Source organism: Pleurodeles waltl, chromosome 8, assembly GCF_031143425.1.
Source record: "Pleurodeles waltl isolate 20211129_DDA chromosome 8, aPleWal1.hap1.20221129, whole genome shotgun sequence".
Taxonomy (NCBI): domain Eukaryota; kingdom Metazoa; phylum Chordata; class Amphibia; order Caudata; family Salamandridae; genus Pleurodeles; species Pleurodeles waltl.
The window spans coordinates 1,536,688,707-1,536,710,382 of NC_090447.1; the positions used below are offsets into that span (position 1 = coordinate 1,536,688,707).

The 21,676-nt window shown below is 51.7% G+C and overlaps 1 protein-coding gene across 1 annotated transcript in view; it reads right to left on the reverse strand.

Annotated features, from left to right (window-relative positions):
• MAB21L3 (mab-21 like 3) overlaps nt 1-21,676 on the reverse strand; it is a 126,600-nt gene that overhangs the window by 31,303 nt on the left and 73,621 nt on the right. Inside the window, exon 5 of the mRNA XM_069202975.1 lies at nt 16,456-16,747. Coding sequence (XP_069059076.1) covers nt 16,456-16,747 — 292 coding nt within the window. The remainder of the gene's footprint in view (nt 1-16,455; nt 16,748-21,676) is intronic.

The following is a 21,676-nucleotide window of genomic DNA, read 5'->3' on the forward strand; positions in this document are numbered from 1 at the left end:
GGTATGTCTGTATGGATGTGTGCGTGTATGTTTGAATGTGGGTGTGCGTGTATGACTGTGTGTGTGGATGTAGGCATGTCTGTCGGCGTGTGTGCGTGTAAGTATGTAGGTGGTGCCTGCGTGCGTGTCATGTGGGTATGGGCGAAGTGATGTTGGGGGTCGGGGTGGGTAGGGGGGCCTGCCACCTTTGGGGGGTGGCAGGGGTGGTGGGGGGTAGGGGAAGGAGTCGGGTGGGGGGGGTGGGGGAGACCCCTGTCAGTGCCAGGGAAGGAATTCCCTGGCACTGATAGTGCTTACCGCCATGGATTTCATGGCGGTTCAAACCGCTGGAAATCCACGGCGGTAAGCAGGGTCCAAATACTGCCGGCGGTATAGTGACGGCCGCCGGGCTGGAGACCTAGGTCTCCAGCCCGGCGGTCGTCTCCAGCCCGGCGGGCGGAACAGAGAACCAGCGGATGACCATGGCGGTAACCGCCATGGTCATAATTCCACAAAGTAAGACCGCCAGCCTGTTGGCGGTCTTACCGCCGGTTCTCCGCCTTCCGCCAGGGTCATAATGACCCCCAATGTCTCTAATGAATCCTAGACCATGTCTCGAACGAACCACTGATGGAGGCTGGCCCTCTATGTAGTGTACAAAACCAAGTACACCATGCAGAGGGTCTGGACAACCACATGTTAGTTTTCAGGGGTAAAAAGCAGACCACCTAATGCTCTAATTTTTAATGTAGGTGGTCAAGCAGTTAGGCTAATCCAGGAGATGTGCTAAGTATTTGGTCTACTCACAAATCCAATCATGCAGCACACACACTCAATGAATAACTCGAGACCAGAATTTATAAAAATACTTCAGACTTTTATATAATTTTTAAGACCAAAATCTTTGGAATACATTAAGTACTTTTCTTGTTATGACTTTTAAAAGTTTTAGCAAAGTTAGTCTTTCTGTGCGTAATTACGCACCATTGGAATCAATAGGCAGTCACTTTTAAAAAATGCATTAAAAATCGCACATTTGAGTTACCAGTCTCTTCCTCTGCAGGATGGTCGAAGTGGTCGGTGGGCACCTCGTGCCAGCTGGAGAGCTTTGGGTAGCTCCTGGTTCCGGCGGGAGCAGCGTTGGAAAAGTTATTGGCACAAGGCCACCTGGATGGGCCACTTGGAAATGGAGCTGGATTGCAAATTCAAAGTGGTGCCTGGGGTCCCCTTGGGCTGTCGAGGTCATAAGGGGTTGGGGACCCGGGGCACACAGCAGATCCCGCGATGCAAGGCCTAAGGCGGCCAGGTTCAGGGCGTTTTAGAGGTCTTGGAGGCTGTGCACAACAAAGTCCACTGGAGCTGGAGGTAAGCTTCTTTGAGGGCCGCTTACAGGACAATGGGGGCACTCTGGTCGGAGGTCCAGGGTGTTCCTGAAGTCCCTTGACTGGGGCTTCCTCCTGATCCTTTGTCAGCTCCGGGGGAGCTGGTTTTCTCCTGGTCTAACCTCAGCTGACCAGGACCAAGGGTATTGCTCTATCTCGGCCACTGAGGGTCACAGTGCCACCAAACTTGGTTCAGTTTGGGGGGTGCCTCCGGAACAATCAACCAACTCACCTCATATGGGAAACGAAGATTACACGACTTATCAAGGTCATAGACACTGACGGAGTGTATTTCTCTTCAATGATCTGGGATGACAACCTAAGATTCATGCCGATTCACCATATTAGTTTTTTCATAACATCTTTTGGACTTTCTAATATACATATGCCTTTGCCTTGAGGAAGTATTGTTGACAAAACATGTGTTGGCTGTTGCATCTTTTGGATTTGCATCGGATGAATAAAACCTTCGGATATTTACTCAGTTGCAGTCGGACTTTGATTGCTTCAATACTATGAGGAATGGACTTTCTATCACTGCTGTTGAGTGCCTTGGCATATGAATTTTTGACTTTCATGTGTTAGTTTTTCTCCCTAATCTACACAACCCTAGGTGGTTGGGTGCCTGCCACCTTGGCACCAATACCAGCAACTTCTGTGAAATTTGATATTGATCTTTCTTGACATACTATGCGTACATAGAGGAAGTGTGACCCTTATGCATAACCACCTGTTTATGTTTTTTGTACTTCCGGACTGTCGTCTGTGTGTCGTTGGGTCCAGCTGTGACTTCCGGTCACGGAGATATCGGCGATTCAGTGACGTGTCCCTCACTGTTTTTTTGGTCCTTTCCAGTTTACTTGCTTTTCTTGAGTGATGCCTCCACTCAGGAGGGAGATCTGGGGTGATCCTTGAAGCTTGGAGGTCCCGTGGGTTTCTTGGGGTTGGTCCAGTGGTCAGCTCCTCCGCAGCGGCGATTGTCGGACTCTGGTGCATCAAGCAGGGGTCTTGGCGCCTCTTCTGGTGCAGCAGGTTCTAAGTTCTCGTCCTGGCGGTTTCTCTGGTGCTGGCCTTCTTGCCTTCTTGGAATCCTTTTTGAAATCTAAAATACTGAATTTAGTGGGCGTTTTAGGTGGAACCTGGTAGTGTCCAATGGGGTACTTACCCTTGGATGGCTACACCTACTATAGTGACCGCTTCCTGTTGGAAGGGCCACTTCCCTAAACCTCATTGGCTGTTTTCCTCCGTTCCAAGATGGAGAAAACTGAATCAGAGGGTCTACTTCGCATGCAAGCCTTTAGGGGTGGTGCATGCTCAGTGAGGCCACTCCTCCTACCCTTTGTCTGGTTTCCCACCTTTGCTCCCGCCAAACGTGGGGGTTTGCAAAGGGGGACGCCCTCTGCTGCTAGCAGCAGGCCGGGGGGCTCGAGTTTCAGGGGCAGTATCCCTTTCAAGCTCAGCGCCAGGGGAGTGCACATTCCTGAGGGAGGGGGGTTAGCTCCTCCACCCAGGAAGGGCATTGTCTTACAAACCAGAGAGCCAGGGCTCTCTCCCAGGTTTGTATACTAGCTGTCTGGAGTGGCAGCTGGATGGAACCAGCCAGCAACTCTGCCAGTTAGGGTTAGCTTTTGCAGGGGACACTGGGTACATTTAGGGGTAAATCCAATACTGGTATCATATAACATTCTGAGTTGTTTGATACCAAATAACCCAGGGTGCAGAGTGGCCATTATGTAGCTGAGGAACTTGTGTTTGACCAGTGCCCAGAGCATACATTAAAATGGCTGCTCTGTTCACTCACTATGTCCTAGGTTTAGCAAGGACACAGTGGGGGCATATTGCTCATGCAGCTATGCCCTCACATATGGTATGGTGCACCCTGCCTTTAGGACTGGAAGGCCTGCTAGAGGGGTGACGTACCCAGTGTAAGGGGGGCAGGGCACACAGAGGGTGTGCCATGTCGAATGTGCCCTATTAGGGTTGCCCCAGTACACTCAGCCTGCAATAGCGGTGCTTGGTGCATCTGGGTGCAGGGCCCTTGGGAGTGGCACAATCAGTGCCGCTGTCCTCAGGGGCCTACTCTTAATATCTCCTGCCCTGGGTACTGGGGTACCCATTTACTAGGGACTTACAGGGATATTTAAGAGTTTAACCAATTGTGCCAAGCATCATAACAGTTTTAGGGAAAGAGCTCTGGTCCAGGGAACCTGTTTAGGGGGGGCCCTGGGCACTACCAACGTTTAGAACACATCAACATCAGGCAAAAAGTGGGGGCTAGCCATGCACAAAGAGGCCTCCTCTCACAACCACTAGACCACATCTCTACTGAACCACTAGTCCACGTCTCTACTGAACCACTAGACCATATCTCTACTGAACCACTAGACCATGTCTCTACTGAACCAATAGACCACGTCTCTACTGAACCACTAGACCACATCACTAATAAAGCACTGGGCCATGTCTCTACTGAACCACTAGACCACATCTCTACTCAGCCACTAGACCATGTCTCTACTGAACCACTCGAACACGTCTCTCATGAACCACTAGAGCACATCTTTACTGAACCACTAGATCACATCTCTAATGAACCACTAGGCAATGTCTTTTAATGAATCCTAGAACATGTCTCTAATGCACCCTAGACCACATTTCTAATGAACCCTAGACCACGTCTCTAACAAACCACTAGACCACATCTCTAATGAACCGTAGACCATATCCCTACTGAACCACTATACCACGTCTCTATTGAACCACTGGACCACATCACTAATAAAGCACTGGGCCACTTCTCTACTGAACCACTAGACCACATATGTACTGAACCACTAGACCATGTCTCTACTAAAGCACTAGATCACATCTCTACTGAACCACTAGATCATGTCTCTATTGAAGCACTAGATCACATCTCTACTGAACCACTAGACCATGTCTCTAATGAAGCACTAGGCCACCTTGTAGGAGGCTGGCCCTCTATGTAGCGTGCAAAGCTAGGCACACTGTGCAGGGGGTCCAGGCAACCACACATTGGTTAACAGGGGTGAAAACTAGATCACCTAATGCTCTAATTTTTAAAATAGATTGGTTGAGCAGTTAGGTCTGTCTTGGAGAAGTGCAAGGTATTTGTTGTACTCGTAGCATCAATCTTGCAACTCACACAAACAAAGGAATACCTTGAGACCAATTTATAAAAAATACTTCAATTTTTTATATAAATTTTAAGACCGAAATCATTGGAATTGGGTTAGTACTTTTTGAGATATGGATTTTTGAAGTTTAATAAAAAGAGTGTTTTTATGTTTAATTACACACCATAGGATTCAACAGAGGATCCCCTTTAAAAATACATATAAAATTGTACAGTTGGGTTACCAAGCTCATCTTTTGCAGGTTGGTCGAGGTCGTTGGTGGGCACACTTTGCCAACTAGAGAAGTTCGCGTGGCTCCCGGTTCCGGCGGAAGCAGTTGGAGAATGTCTCAGGAGCTGGTGCAGGGCCACCACGGGGAACCACTTGGAAAAGCATTGCACAGGTAAGTTTAAAGATGGATCCTTCGGTACCCCTTGGAGTATCAAGGTCGCAAGGGGTGGGGGACACTTAGGGCACTGCAGGTTCTTCGGTGCAGGGCACAGGGCGATGAGGTGCAGAGCTAATCTATGAGCCAGAAGCTGTGTACAAGGATGCCCTCAGGAGCAGGAGGTAAGTTGGTTCACAGTTTGTTTACAGGACAACGGGGGCAGTGTGGTGATAGATCCATGGTGTTCCTGAAGTCCCTTGTGTAGGAGGCTGGACTGGCTTGTAGTGAGTACCAAGGGGTACTTGCACCTTGCACCAGGCCCAGTTATCCCTTATTAGTGTATAGGGTGTCTAGCAGCTTAGGCTGATAGATAATGGTAGCTTAGCAGAGCAGCTTAGGCTGAACTAGGAGACGTGTGAAGCTACTACAGTACCACTTAGTGTCATATGCACAATATCATAAGAAAACACAATACACAGTTATACTAAAAATAAAGGTACTTTATTTTTATGACAATATGCCAAAGTATCTTAGAGTGTACCCTCAGTGAGAGGATAGGAAATATACACAAGATATATATACACAATAGCAAAAATATGCAGTATAGTCTTAGAAAACAGTGCAAACAATGTATAGTTACAATAGGATGCAATGGGGAAACATAGGGATAGGGGCAACACAAACCATATACTCCAGAAGTGGAATGCGAACCACGAATGGACCCCAAACCTATGTGACCTTGTAGAGGGTCGCTGGGACTATTAGAAAATAGTGAGAGTTAGCAAAATAACCCACCCCAAGACCCTGAAAAGTGAGTGCAAAGTGCACCAAAGTTCCCCTAAAGACAAAATAGTCGTGTTAGAGGGAGAATGCAAGGAAAACACAAATCAGCAATGCAACAACGATGGATTCCTGTCTGAAGGTACCTGTGGAACAAGGGGACCAAGTCCAAAAGTCACAAGCAGCTCGGAGATGGGCAGATGCCCAAGAAATGCCAGCGGTTGGTGCAAAGAAGCTCTTACTAGGCTGAAGAACTGTGAATACTGCAGGAACGACAAGGGCTAGAGACTTCCCCTTTGGAGGATGGATCCCCCACGCCTTGGAGAGTCGTGCAGAAGTGTTTTCCCGCCGGATGGACGCCAACTAGCCTTGCTACACGCAAATCGTGCGTTTGGCGTTTTTGGACGCTGCTGGGGCCCAGGAGGGACCAGAAGGTCGCAAATTGGACCTGCAGAGAGAGGGGACGTCGAGCAAGACAAAGAGCCCTCACTGAAGCAGGTAGCACCCGGAGAAGTGCCAGAAACAGGCACTACGAGGATGCGTGAAACGGTGCTCGCCGAAGTTGCACAAAGGAGTCCCACGTCGCCGGAGACCAACTTAGAAAGTCGTGCAATGCAGGTTAGAGTGCCGTGGACCCAGGCTTGGGTGTGCACAAAGGATTTCCGCCGGAAGTGCACAGGAGCCGGAGTAGCTTGCAAAGTCGCGGTTCCCAGCAATGCAGCCCAGCGAGGTGAGGCAAGGACTTACCTCCACCAAACTTGGGCTGAAGAGTCACTGGACTGTGCCGGTCACTTGGACGGTGTCGCTGGATTCGAGGGACCTCGCTCGTCGTGCTGAGAGGAGACCCAAGGGACCGGAGATGCAGCTTTTTGGTGCCTGCGGTTGCAGGGGGAAGATTCCGTCGACCCACGGGAGATTTCTTCGGAGCTTCTGGTGCAGAGAGGAGGCGGACTACCCCCACAGCATGCACAAGCAGGAAAACAGTCGAGAAGGCGGCAGGATCAGCGTTACAGAGTTGCAGTAGTCGTCTTTGCTACTATGTTGCAGGTTTGCAGGCTTCCAGCGCGGTCAGCGGTCGATTCCTTATCAGAAGGTGAAGAGGGAGATGCAGAGGAACTCGGCTGAGCTCATGCATTCGTTATCTAAAGTTTCCCCAGAGACAGAGACCCTAAATAGCCAGAAAAGAGGGTTTGGCTACCTAGGAGAGAGGAAAGGCTACTAACACCTGAAGGAGCCTATCAGCAGGAGTCTCTGACGTCACCTGGTGGCACTGGCCACTCAGAGCAGTCCAGTGTGCCAGCAGCACCTCTGTTTCCAAGATGGCAGAGGTCTGGAGCACACTGGAGGAGCTCTGGACACCTCCCAGGGGAGGTGCAGGTCAGGGGAGTGGTCACTCCCCTTTCCTTTGTCCAGTTTCGCGCCAGAGCAGGGGCTAAGGGGTCCCTGAACCGGTGTAGACTGGCTTATGCAGAATTGGGCACCTCTGTGCCCAACAAAGCATTTCCAGAGGCTGGGGGAGGCTACTCCTCCTCTGCCTTCACACCATTTTCCAAAGGGAGAGGGTGTCACACCCTCTCTCAGAGGAAGTTCTTTGTTCTGCCATCCTGGGCCAGGCCTGGCTGGACCCCAGGGGGGCAGATGCCTGTCTGAGGGGTTGGCAGCAGCAGCAGCTGCAGTGAAACCCCAGGAAGGGCAGTTTGGCAGTACCAGGGTCTGTGCTACAGACCACTGGGATCATGGGATTGTGCCAACTATGCCAGGATGGCATAGAGGGGGCAATTCCATGATCATAGACATGTTACATGGCCATATTCGGAGTTACCATTGTGAAGCTACATATAGGTAGTGACCTATATGTAGTGCACGCGTGTAATGGTGTCCCCGCACTCACAAAGTTCAGGGAATTGGCTCTGAACAATGTGGGGGCACCTTGGCTAGTGCCAGGGTGCCCTCACACTAAGTAACATTGCACCTAACATTTACCAGGTAAAGGTTAGACATATAGGTGACTTATAAGTTACTTAAGTGCAGTGTAAAATGGCTGTGAAATAACGTGGACGTTATTTCACTCAGGCTGCAGTGGCAGGCCTGTGTAAGAATTGTCAGAGCTCCCTATGGGTGGCAAAAGAAATGCTGCAGCCCATAGGGATCTCCTGGAACCCCAATACCCTGGGTACCTCAGTACCATATACTAGGGAATTATAAGGGTGTTCCAGTAAGCCAATGTAAATTGGTAAAAATGGTCACTAGCCTGTTAGTGACAATTTGAAAGTAATGAGATAGCATAACCACTGAGGTTCTGGTTAGCAGAGCCTCAGTGAGACAGTTAGGCACCACACAGGGAACATATACATGCACACCTATGAGCACTGGGGCCCTGTGTGACAGGGTCCCAGTGACACATACATATAGGCCACAAACCTATGAGCACTGGGGTCCTGACCAGCAGGACCCCAGTGACACATAACAAACATACTGAAAACCTAGTGTTTTCACTATGAGCACTGAGGCCTGGCTATCAGGATCCCAGTGAGACAGTGAAAACAGTGACAAACACCCTGACATACACTCACAAACAGGCCAAAAGTGGGGGTAACAAGGCTAGAAAGAGGCTACCTTCTCACACAACCCCCCCCCAAACGAAGGACAATAAGGCTAACCTTGGCCAGTTGAGACTTTATTGTCTAAGTGGTGATAAGTAGAGAGTAGCTCTGCAATAGACTGGTTACTCCCTTTATCATCCACTATATGGTTACTTCCCTGTGGGGATGTAAACCACCCTGTTTGAAGTTTTTTAGCTAAGCAACAATGTGAAGATGTATTTTCAGAGTTTCTATCAGTAAGTTTTAGTTTAGAGCAGTGGGAATTGTCCACTGAACCTATTTGTAGTGATGGAAATGCCAGACAGGGATGCTGTCTCAGAAAAGCCATAGCTGGGCAAAAACTTTGTCCATCTGGCTGGAAGAGAGAACAGGGATGCTGTTTCTCTTGAGTTGGAGCAGGGCAGGGATGCTGTCCTATCAGCTCCACACTAGGGCAGGGATGCTGTCCTAAGTGTTGTGAGGCAGTGCAGAGTTTCTGCACTAAAGTTTCTCTGGGAGGGTTGGAGGGATGCTCCATGTTAACTAAAATGGTGCTCTTTTTCTCACCAATGTTAGTTATCCCACAGAGAGGTACTTCCACCTCAGGGAGTCCAGCTTTGCCAGCTGATGATTCCCTTGGAACAGGTGCCACCCCAGGAGAGGTTTCTCCCACCACAGGAATAGTATCCTGAATGGTGGGGTGGTTAGGGGATACTGTGATACCCTTTTTACCTGTTGATGGAGAGGGATCCTGAGTTTTCAGGCCTTCTCTCCTTTGCTTTTTCATTTCACTTGAAATGAGAGGGAACAATTCCTCAGGGATGCCCAGCATGGCTGCATGGGCATAAAACTCTACATCAGCCCAACCTGAGGCCTCTAGGTCATTACCTAAGAGACAGTCTACAGGTAAGCTAGGTGATACCACCACCTGCTTAGGGCCAGTAACTCCACCCCAACTAAACTGAATTATAGCTAAGGGAAGAAACTTAGTGGAGTTATGGACATCAATAATCTTATACTGTTGTCCAATGATGTGTTGTTCAGGAGGCACTAGGTTTTCAGTCACCAAAGTGAAACTGGCACCTGTGTCCCTGTAGGCCAAGGCCTCAACACCATTTATTGAAACTGTCTGCCTGTACTTATCCATTGTAAGGGGACAAGCAGCCAGTGTGGCAAGGCCAATGCCACTAGGTGTGACAGAAACTGTCTTGGGACTGATTACATCAGTTTCCACTATGGACCCATAAGTGAACCCAACTACACCCTTTGCTTGACTGTTGCCAGCAGTCCCACCACTAGTACCACTACTGCTAGGGGCACTAGAGCTTGATGTATTAGTGGTGGTAGGCTCAGGGGGTTTACCTGGACAGGACTTATCCCCTGGCCTATGGCCTCTATTTTTACACACAAAGCACCAAGGCTTTTTAATGTGTGCAGGTTGGGAAGAAGAGGAAGAATTTGTTTTATCCCCACCCTCTGAAGAGTGTTTAAGATTTGAAGTGGGATCTTTGGTTTTACCCTTATCCCCATGCTTATCTTGAGATTTTTCACCATCTTTCTTCTTATTGCCATCTTTGTCACCCCCTGTATGAACTTTTCTGTTCACCCTTGTTCTGACCCATTTGTCTGCCTTCTTTCCCAATTCTTGGGGAGAGGTCAGATCAGAGTCTACCAGGTACTGGTGCAACAAATCAGACACACAATTATTAAGTATATGCTCTCTCAGGATTGTGTTATACAGGCTTTCATAATCAGTAACTTTACTGCCATGTAACCACCCCTCCAAGGCCTTCACTGAATGGTCAATGAAATCAACCCAGTCTTGTGAAGACTCCTTTTTGGTCTCTCTGAACTTTATCCTGTACTGTTCAGTGGTTAAGCCATAACCATCCAGGAGTGCATTCTTAAGAACTGTAAAATTATTGGCATCACTTTCTTTCACAGTAAGGAGTCTATCCCTACCCTTTCCACTAAATGATAGCCATAGGATAGCAGCCCACTGCTTTTGAGGGACATCCTGTACAGCACAGGCCCTCTCAAGTGCAGCAAACCACTTGTTAATGTCATCCCCCTCCTTATAAGGGGGAACTATCTTGTGCAGATTCCTGGAATCATGCTCTTTTGCAGGATGACTATGGGGAATACTGCTGCTGCCACCATGGGTATCTAAACCCAACTTCTGTCTTTCCTTCTCTAATTCTAAAGACTGTCTATCCAAATCCAGCTGTTGCTTCTTGAGCTTCAGTCTGGTTTGTTCCACTCTCAATCTATTGAGCTCCCTTTCTAACAATCTGTCATCAGGGTGGGTGGGAGGGACATTTCTAGATACAGAGGTATGATGGGAATGAACAGAAGGAGACCTGTCCCTTACAGAGGGCACCCTAACAGCTTGGCTACCAGCATAATGTGAGATCACATCATCAGTATGGTGTGATTCAACCTCTGTACCAACTATGCTAGACTGTCTAGTAATGGGCAGGCTGAGAAGTTTCTTTCCTGAACCTTTTCCTGGGGGAGTCCCTGGATCAGATTGAGAACCATTAGCTACTTTTTCTACAGATTGGGCACTTATGGCCTTATCCTGTACTCTAAGCATATTAATTAACAGTTCTAAGGAAGGATTCTTCCCTACACTCAAACCTCTCTCTATGCAGAGACTCCTTGCTCCTTTCCAGCTAAGGTGATCATATGCAAGTTTGGACAGTTCAACATTTTTTCCTGTGCCAGACATTTTTTAGAGAGAGTTAAAGTGATAGAAAAAGAGAAAAAAGTTTTCAGAACTTTTTGGAAAGACAGAAAAAAACTTTTTAAACTTTTAAGAACTTTTTGAAAGTTTAGAAGTACTTTTCAGCACTTAGAAAAGAGTGAAAAGAGGAAATGCAAAACTTTTTGGCTATGTGTATATACACTGACCTTGTTTTGTATATTTTTCTCTTATGAAAAGTACAATGACAAGAGTGGTAAGTAGTCTCAAAGCACTTATCCCACCGCTGCACAACCAATGTAGGAGGCTGGACTGGCTTGTAGTGAGTACCAAGGGGTACTTGCACCTTGCACCAGGCCCAGTTATCCCTTATTAGTGTATAGGGTGTCTAGCAGCTTAGGCTGATAGATAATGGTAGCTTAGCAGAGCAGCTTAGGCTGAACTAGGAGACGTGTGAAGCTACTACAGTACCACTTAGTGTCATATGCACAATATCATAAGAAAACACAATACACAGTTATACTAAAAATAAAGGTACTTTATTTTTATGACAATATGCCAAAGTATCTTAGAGTGTACCCTCAGTGAGAGGATAGGAAATATACACAAGATATATATACACAATAGCAAAAATATGCAGTATAGTCTTAGAAAACAGTGCAAACAATGTATAGTTACAATAGGATGCAATGGGGAAACATAGGGATAGGGGCAACACAAACCATATACTCCAGAAGTGGAATGCGAACCACGAATGGACCCCAAACCTATGTGACCTTGTAGAGGGTCGCTGGGACTATTAGAAAATAGTGAGAGTTAGCAAAATAACCCACCCCAAGACCCTGAAAAGTGAGTGCAAAGTGCACCAAAGTTCCCCTAAAGACAAAATAGTCGTGTTAGAGGGAGAATGCAAGGAAAACACAAATCAGCAATGCAACAACGATGGATTCCTGTCTGAAGGTACCTGTGGAACAAGGGGACCAAGTCCAAAAGTCACAAGCAGCTCGGAGATGGGCAGATGCCCAAGAAATGCCAGCGGTTGGTGCAAAGAAGCTCTTACTAGGCTGAAGAACTGTGAATACTGCAGGAACGACAAGGGCTAGAGACTTCCCCTTTGGAGGATGGATCCCCCACGCCTTGGAGAGTCGTGCAGAAGTGTTTTCCCGCCGGATGGACGCCAACTAGCCTTGCTACACGCAAATCGTGCGTTTGGCGTTTTTGGACGCTGCTGGGGCCCAGGAGGGACCAGAAGGTCGCAAATTGGACCTGCAGAGAGAGGGGACGTCGAGCAAGACAAAGAGCCCTCACTGAAGCAGGTAGCACCCGGAGAAGTGCCAGAAACAGGCACTACGAGGATGCGTGAAACGGTGCTCGCCGAAGTTGCACAAAGGAGTCCCACGTCGCCGGAGACCAACTTAGAAAGTCGTGCAATGCAGGTTAGAGTGCCGTGGACCCAGGCTTGGGTGTGCACAAAGGATTTCCGCCGGAAGTGCACAGGGGCCGGAGTAGCTTGCAAAGTCGCGGTTCCCAGCAATGCAGCCCAGCGAGGTGAGGCAAGGACTTACCTCCACCAAACTTGGGCTGAAGAGTCACTGGACTGTGCCGGTCACTTGGACGGTGTCGCTGGATTCGAGGGACCTCGCTCGTCGTGCTGAGAGGAGACCCAAGGGACCGGAGATGCAGCTTTTTGGTGCCTGCGGTTGCAGGGGGAAGATTCCGTCGACCCACGGGAGATTTCTTCGGAGCTTCTGGTGCAGAGAGGAGGCGGACTACCCCCACAGCATGCACAAGCAGGAAAACAGTCGAGAAGGCGGCAGGATCAGCGTTACAGAGTTGCAGTAGTCGTCTTTGCTACTATGTTGCAGGTTTGCAGGCTTCCAGCGCGGTCAGCGGTCGATTCCTTATCAGAAGGTGAAGAGGGAGATGCAGAGGAACTCGGCTGAGCTCATGCATTCGTTATCTAAAGTTTCCCCAGAGACAGAGACCCTAAATAGCCAGAAAAGAGGGTTTGGCTACCTAGGAGAGAGGAAAGGCTACTAACACCTGAAGGAGCCTATCAGCAGGAGTCTCTGACGTCACCTGGTGGCACTGGCCACTCAGAGCAGTCCAGTGTGCCAGCAGCACCTCTGTTTCCAAGATGGCAGAGGTCTGGAGCACACTGGAGGAGCTCTGGACACCTCCCAGGGGAGGTGCAGGTCAGGGGAGTGGTCACTCCCCTTTCCTTTGTCCAGTTTCGCGCCAGAGCAGGGGCTAAGGGGTCCCTGAACCGGTGTAGACTGGCTTATGCAGAATTGGGCACCTCTGTTCCCAACAAAGCATTTCCAGAGGCTGGGGGAGGCTACTCCTCCCCTGCCTTCACACCATTTTCCAAAGGGAGAGGGTGTCACACCCTCTCTCAGAGGAAGTTCTTTGTTCTGCCATCCTGGGCCAGGCCTGGCTGGACCCCAGGGGGGCAGATGCCTGTCTGAGGGGTTGGCAGCAGCAGCAGCTGCAGTGAAACCCCAGGAAGGGCAGTTTGGCAGTACCAGGGTCTGTGCTACAGACCACTGGGATCATGGGATTGTGCCAACTATGCCAGGATGGCATAGAGGGGGCAATTCCATGATCATAGACATGTTACATGGCCATATTCGGAGTTACCATTGTGAAGCTACATATAGGTAGTGACCTATATGTAGTGCACGCGTGTAATGGTGTCCCCGCACTCACAAAGTTCAGGGAATTGGCTCTGAACAATGTGGGGGCACCTTGGCTAGTGCCAGGGTGCCCTCACACTAAGTAACATTGCACCTAACATTTACCAGGTAAAGGTTAGACATATAGGTGACTTATAAGTTACTTAAGTGCAGTGTAAAATGGCTGTGAAATAACGTGGACGTTATTTCACTCAGGCTGCAGTGGCAGGCCTGTGTAAGAATTGTCAGAGCTCCCTATGGGTGGCAAAAGAAATGCTGCAGCCCATAGGGATCTCCTGGAACCCCAATACCCTGGGTACCTCAGTACCATATACTAGGGAATTATAAGGGTGTTCCAGTAAGCCAATGTAAATTGGTAAAAATGGTCACTAGCCTGTTAGTGACAATTTGAAAGTAATGAGATAGCATAACCACTGAGGTTCTGGTTAGCAGAGCCTCAGTGAGACAGTTAGGCACCACACAGGGAACATATACATGCACACCTATGAGCACTGGGGCCCTGTGTGACAGGGTCCCAGTGACACATACATATAGGCCACAAACCTATGAGCACTGGGGTCCTGACCAGCAGGACCCCAGTGACACATAACAAACATACTGAAAACCTAGTGTTTTCACTATGAGCACTGAGGCCTGGCTATCAGGATCCCAGTGAGACAGTGAAAACAGTGACAAACACCCTGACATACACTCACAAACAGGCCAAAAGTGGGGGTAACAAGGCTAGAAAGAGGCTACCTTCTCACACCTTGGCTGGGGCTTCCACCTGATCCTTTTGCAGCCCCAAGCAGGCTGTTTTTCTAGATGTCCAATGTTAGCTGACCAATAACCAGGGTATTGGCATGGTTTGGCTGTTAGAGGGTACAGTGCCACCAAACTTGGCACACTGGCAGGGGTTGTCTTCACAATCATCAAGGTGTGGTTTGGTCCAGCTGTGACATCCAGTTCTGGAGTTAGTGGCCGGTCAGTGAAATGACCTACAAAGGCTTGTTGGTTTCTTGCAGTTTTAGAGTGGTACCTCCACTCTGGAGGGAGTTCTCCTGTGATCTGTGAAGCCTGGAGGTCCTCTGAGGTTTTTGTAGAGTTGTTCAGTTGTCCAGCAGCACTTCAGCAGCGATTGTCGGGTCCTGGGTGCAGCAGGCAGGGTTTGGCACCTTTTCTTTGGTGCAGCAGGTCCACAGGTCTTGTGCTTTGGATCTTCTTCGTGCTGGTTTTCTTTTGTCTGTTGAATCTGATTTCCTGGTCTAGGGGTGCCCACTAAATACTATATTTAGTGGGAGTTTTAGGGGGTACCTAGTAGTGACCAATGGGGCATCTACCTTAGGGTGGCTACACCCACTAAGTGACCACTTTCTGTGGGCAGAGGTCACTTCCCTACACCTGACTGGCTATTTTCCTTCCATGCAAGATGGAGGAAAATTAAATGGAGGGGTCACCTCGCATGCAATACCTTGGGGGAGGTGCAAGTCAGGACTGACCACTCCAGCTGTCCTTTGCCTGGTTTCCCGCTGTTGCTCCTGGCGAAAAGTGGGGGTTTGGAACTGGGGCAGCCATCTGCTGCTTGCAGCAGGCCTGGGGGTCAGGTTTCAAGGGTGGTAAACCCTTTGAAGCTCACTAGCGTTGTTCAGAGTCCCAGAGAGCAATGGCTCTCTCACCGCAGGGGATCAGAATTTTGTCTGATGGTGGATGGCTGGTTGTGACCAGCCAGAAACCATGCCAGGATAGTTAGCTTTTGCAGGGGGACCTTTAAGGGGCCCCTGGGTACATTTTGTAATAAATCCTATTCAGGTACCAGTTTGTTTTTTATCATTCTGAGTTGTTTGATACCAAACAACACAGAGTTTAGAGTGCCCGTTATGTAGCTGGGAAACCCGTACTGACCAGTGTCCCGCAAATGTATTTAAAATGGCTGCTCTGGTCACTTACTGTGTCCCAGGTGTGGCAAGGACACTGTGGGGGCATATTGCTCATGCAGCAATGCCCTCACATACAGTATAGTGCACCCTGCATTAGGGCGGGAAGGCCTGCCACAGGGGTGCTTTGGCTGCCTAGTCACTTACTGGAAAGTTTACAGAATGCGATGGACCTCTCCAGCAGGTTCCGGAATTGTATGCTGTGTGTAGTGGACAGGGCACACAAGCTGTGTGCCATGTCAAGTTTGCTTTCTAGGTCTGCACCAGGACACAGCCTGCAATGGCAGTGCTGAGTGCATCTGGATCCATGGCCCTTGAGGATGGCACAATCAGTGCTGCTGCCCTCAGGGGTTCACCTTAGTACCCCGTGCCCTGGGTACTTAAGTACCATTTTCTAGGTACATATAGTGGCGGCTAAAGGTGTTGGCAATTGTATCAATATCTTTGCAATTTGTAGAGAAAGAACATTGGCACTGGTGACCTGTGCAGCAGAACCCCAATGCACTCCAGTCCAAGTTGCATCCAGTTGCATCCAGAAACCAGGCAAAAAGTGTGTTTGGGGTGGGGTACTGCAACAGGGTACCAGTGTTCCACAATATACCTTTCAAAATCACTGTTTGCGCACATTTCAGCTTTATCTACGACACATATTTCAATTTTACCCCTGGAGCACATTTAAACTTCACCCCCCGGAGCCCATTTCAGCTTCACCACCAGAGAATTTTCTCATTTTCACTATAGTAACAGAGCATGTATTTGCAGAAGACAGACGAAACCTTCTCTGGGCAAGTGGCTCCTCTTGGGGACATTGTCCTAAATTCCACACCATGTGCTAATCTATGATGTCCGTCTCACATGGGCAAACACACCATCACCAGCTGCCTAGTCACTCACCGGAAAGTTTGCAGGATGCAATGGACCTCTCCAGCAGGTTCCGGAATATACCAATGATCTTGGCAGGGATGAGGTCACCCTCCACGTTCACATCGGTCTCATGCCAGAGCCGGGTGGTCTTGGGGAACTGTTCGATCTCCAGCCACTGGTGCAGTTTCTCCGGCTCCATCACAGGTGACAGCAGCTTGGTGCCGCTGAGGGTGTAGTAACGCCAGTGCCGGGCCTTGCGCTGCCGGAACCCACCCAGGCCACGCAGGGGGACAGTGATGAAGAAGTGCGATGGGGCCAAGACCTAGACCAACACAGAGAATAACAGATGAGTGAAGCAGGCAAGCTTGTGGCTGTGACAAAGGTACAAGACCTCAGAACATTCCATAGCGGCATCAAAATCTCTATTGGTGAGCTCATTACAAGTTTGGCGGACAGACCGCAAGACCCATGGGGAGGAGAGCACTTCAACCACCGCCAACCCATCGGGATCCATGATCCTGGTGGTCCAACCGCCAGGGTCGTAATCTGGTGGTCCAACCGACAGGAGTGCGGTGGTCCAACCACCACGTTATGAGGACCTGAGTGTACCCTTACTCACCCCTTCCTCTGGCCCTGTCCAGCCCCAGTGCCCAGACAGAGACCCCTGTGTCCTTTCTCAGGCCTCGTCTAGCCCCAGTGCCCAGGCAGAGACCTTTGCATCCTTCCTCAGGCCTTGTCTAGCCCCAGTGCCCAGGCAGAGACCCCTGCACCCTTCCTCAGGCCTCGTCTAGCCCAGTGCTCAGGCTGAGACCCCTGCACCCTTCTTCAGGCCTCTTCTAGCCCCATTGCCCAGGCAGAGACCCTGGCACCCTTCTTCAGGCCTCGTCCAGCCCCAGTGCCCAGGTAGAGACCCTTGCACCCTTCCTCAGGCCTCGTCTAGCCCCAGTGCCCAGGCAGAGACCTTTGCACCCTTCCTCAGGCCTTGTCTAGCCCCAGTGCCCAGGCAGAGACCCTTGCACCCTTCTTCAGGCCTCGTCCAGCCACAGTGCCCTGGCAGAGACCCCTGCACCCTGCTTCAGGCCTTGTCTAGCCCCAGTGGCATGGCAGAGACCCCTGCACCCTTCTTCAGGCCTCGTCTAGCCCCAGTGCCCTGGCAGAGACCCCTGCACCCTTCCTCAGGCCTCATCTAGCCCCAGTGCCCAGGCAGAGACCTTTGTACCCTTCCTCAGGCCTCATCTAGCCCCAGTGCCCAGGCAGAGACCCCTGCACCCTTCTTCAGGCCTCTTCTAGCCCCAGTGCCCAGGCAGAGACCCTTGCACCCTTCCTCAGGTCACATCCAGCCCCAGTGCCCAGTCAGAGACCCTTGCACCCTTCTTCAGGCCTCGTCTAGCCCCAGTGCCCTGGCAGAGACCCCTGCCCCCTTCTTCAGGCCTCGTCTAGCCCCAGTGCCCAGGCAGAGACCTTTGCACCCTTCTTCAGGCCTCGTCCAGCCCCAGTGCTCAGGAAGTGACCCGTGCACCCTTCTTCAGGCCTCGTCTAGCCCCAGTGCCCAGACAGAGACCTTTGCACCCTTCTTCAGTCCTCGTCTAGCCCCAGTTCCCAGACAGAGGACCTAGTGCCCTTCTTCATGCTTCACCCAGCCCTAGTGCCTTGACAGACGCCCCTGCGACGTTCTTCATGCTTCATCCAGCCCTAGTGCCCAGACAGAAGCCACTGTGCTCTTCTTCAAGCTTCATACAGCCCTAGTGCCCAGAGAGAGGCCCCTGTGCCCTTCTGCATGCTACATCCAGCCCTAGTGCCCGCACAGAAGCCCATGTGCCTTTCTGCATGCTTCATCCAGCCCTAGTGCTCGGACAGAGGGCCCTGTGCCCTTCTTCATGCTTCACCCAGCCCTAGTGCCCAGACAGAGGCCCCTGTGCCCTTCTTCATGCTTCACCGAGCCCTAGTGCACTGATGGACACCCCTGTGCCCTTCTTCATGCTTCATCCAGCTCTAGTGCCCAGACAAAGGCCCCTGTGCACTTCTTCATGCTTTAACCAGAGCTAGTGCCCAGACAGAGGCCCCGTCCCCTTCTTCATGCTTCACCCAGCCCTAGTTCCAGAAAGATGCCCCTGTGTCTTTCTTCAAGCTTCATCCACCCCTACTGCCCAGACAGATGCCCCTGTGCCCTTCTTCAAGCTTCATCCAGCCCTAGTGCCGACAGATGCCCCTGTGCCCTTCTTCATGCTTCATCCAGCCCTAGTGCCCAGACAGACTCCCCTGTGCCCTTCTTCAGGCTTCACCCAGCCCTAGTGCCCAGAAAGACGCACTCGTGCCTTTCTTCATGCTTCACCCAGCTCTAGTGCCCAGAGAGAGGCCCCTGTGCCCTTCTTCATGCTTCATCCAGCCCTAGGGCCCTGACAGGGGCCCCTGTGCCCTTCTTCATGCTTCACCCACCCTAGTACCCGGACAGAGACCCTTGTGCCCTTCTTCATGCTTCACCCAGCCCCAGTACCCGGACAGATGCCCCTGTGCCCTTCTTCAGGCTTCATCCAGCCTTAGTGCCCAGACAGAGGGCCCTGTGCCCTTCTTCATGCTTCATCCAGCCCTAGTGCCCTGACAGGGGCCCCTGTGCCCTTCTCCATGCTTCATCCAGCCCTAGTGCCCAGACTGAGGCCCCTGTGCCATTCTTCATCCTTCATCCAGCCCAAGCGCCAAGACTGAGGCCCCTGTGCCCTTCTTCAGGCTTCATGCAGCCCTAGTGCTCGGACAGAGGCCCCTGTGTTCTTCTTCAAGCTTCACCCAGCCCTAGTACCCGGACAGACGCCCTTGTGCCATTCTTCATGCTTCACCCAGCTCTAGTGCCCAGAGAGAGGCCCCTGTGCCCTTCTTCATGCTTCATCCAGCCCTAGTGCCCTGACAGGGGCCCCTGTGCCCTTCTTCAAGCTTCATCCAGCCCTAGTGCCAGACAGGGGCCCCTGTGCTCTTCTTCATGCTTCACCCAGCCCTAGTACCCAAACAGAGGCCCTTGTGCCCTTCTTCATGCTTCACCCAGCCCCAGTACCCGGACAGATGCCCCTGTGCCCTTCTTCAGGCTTCATCCAGCCCTAGTGCCCTGACAGGGGACCCTGTGCCCTTCTCCATGCTTCATCCAGCCCTAGTGCCCAGACAGGGGCCCCTGTGCCCTTCCTCATGCTTCACCCAGCCTCAGTACCCAGACAGAGGCCCCTGTGCCCTTTTTCAGGCTTCATCCAGCCCTAGTGCCCTGCAAGGGGCCCCTGTGCCCTTCTCCATGCTTCACACAGCCCTAGTACCCAGGCAGAGGCCCTTGTGCCCTTCTTCATGCTTCATCCAGCCCTAGTGCCTGGACAGAGGCCCCAGTGCCCTTCTCCGTGCTTCATCCAGCCCCAGTACCCGGTCAGAAGCTCCTGTGTCCTTCTTCAAGCTTCATCCAGCCCTAGTGCCCTGACAGGGGCCCCTGTGCCCTTCTTCAAGCTTCATCCAGCCCTAGTGACCTGACAGGGGCCCCTGTGCCCTTCTAAATGATTCAACCAGCCCTAGTGCCCGAACAGAGGCCCCTGTGCCCTTCTTCATGCTTCATCCAGCCCTAGTGCCCGGGCAGAGGCCCCTGTGCCCTTCTTCATGCTTCACCCAGCCCCAGTACCCGGGCAAAGGCCCCTGTGCCGTTCTCCATGCTTCATCCAGCCCTAGTGCCGGGACAGGGGCCCCTGTGCCCTTCTTCATGCTTCATCCAGCCCTAGTGCCCGGACAGAGGGCTCCTGTGCCCTTCTTCATGCTTCATCCAGCCCAAGTGCCCGGACAGAGGCCCCTGTGCCCTTCTTCATGCTTCACCCTGCCCCAGTACCCGGGCAGAGGCCCCTGTGTCCTTCTCCTTGCTTCATCCAGCCGTAGTGCCCAGGCAGGGGCCCCTGTGCCCTTCCTCATGCTTCACCCAGCCCTAGTACCCAGACAGATGCCCCGGTGCCCTTCTTCAGGCTTCATCCAGCCCTAGTGCCCAGACAGAGGGCCCTGTGCCCTTTTTCATGCTTCATCCAGCCCTAGTGCCCTGACAGGGGCCCCTGTGCCCTTCTCCATGCTTCATCCAGCCCTAGTGCCCAGACTGAGGCCCCTGTGCCCTTCTTCAGGCTTCATGCAGCCCTGGTGCCCAGACAGAGGGCCCTGTGCCCTTTTTCATGCTTCATCCAGCCCTAGTGCCCTGACAGGGGCCCCTGTGCCCTTCTCCATGCTTCATCCAGCCCTAGTGCCCAGACTGAGGCCCCTGTGCCCTTCTTCATGCTTCATCCAGCCCTGGTGCCCAGACAGAGGCCTCTGTGCCCTTCTTCAGGCTTCATGCAGCCCTAGTGCCTGGACAGAGGCCCCTGTGCCCTTCTTCAAGCTTCACCCAGCCCTAGTGCCCGGACAGACGCCCCTGTGCCCTTCTTCATGCTTCGCCCAGCTCTAGTGCCCAGAGAGAGGCCCCTGTGCCCTTCTTCATGCTTCATCCAGCCCTAGTGCCCTGACAGGGGCCCCTGTGCCCTTCTTCATGCTTCATCCAGCCCTAGTGCCCAGACAGGGGCCCCTGTGCCCTTCTTCATGCTTTATCCAGCTCTTGTGCCCGGACAGAGGCCCCTGCTTCCTTCTTCTTGCTTCACCCAGCCCTAGTGCCCGGACCGAGGCCCCTGTGCCCTTCTTCATGCTTCACCCAGCTCTAGTGCCCGGACAGAGGCCCCTGTGCCCTTCTTCATGCTTCATCCAGCCCTAGAGGCCAGACAGAGGCCCCTGTGCCCTTCTTCATGCTTCATCCAGCTCTAGTGCCCGGACAGAGGCCTCTGTGCCCTTCTTCATGCTTCATCCAGCTCTAGTGCCCGGACAGAGGCCCCTGCACCCTTCTTCATGCTTCACCCATCCCTAGTGCCCTGACATGGGCCCCTGTGCCCTTCTTCAAGCTTCATCCAGCCCTAGTTCCCGGACAGGGGCGCCTGTGCCCTTCTTCATGCTTCATCCAGCCCTAGTGCCCAGACAGAGGCACCTGTGCCCTTCTTCATGCTTCATCCAGCTCTAGTGCCCGGACAGAGGCCCCTGTGCCCTTCTTCATGCTTCATCCAGCTCTAGTGCCCGGACAGAGGCCCCTGCACCCTTCATCATGCTTCACCCAGCCCTAGTGCCCTGACAGGGGCCCATGTGCCCTTCTTCAAGCTTCATCCAGCCCTAGTGCCCTGACAGGGGCCCCTGTGCCCTTCTTCATGCTTCATCCAACCCTAGTGCCCAGACA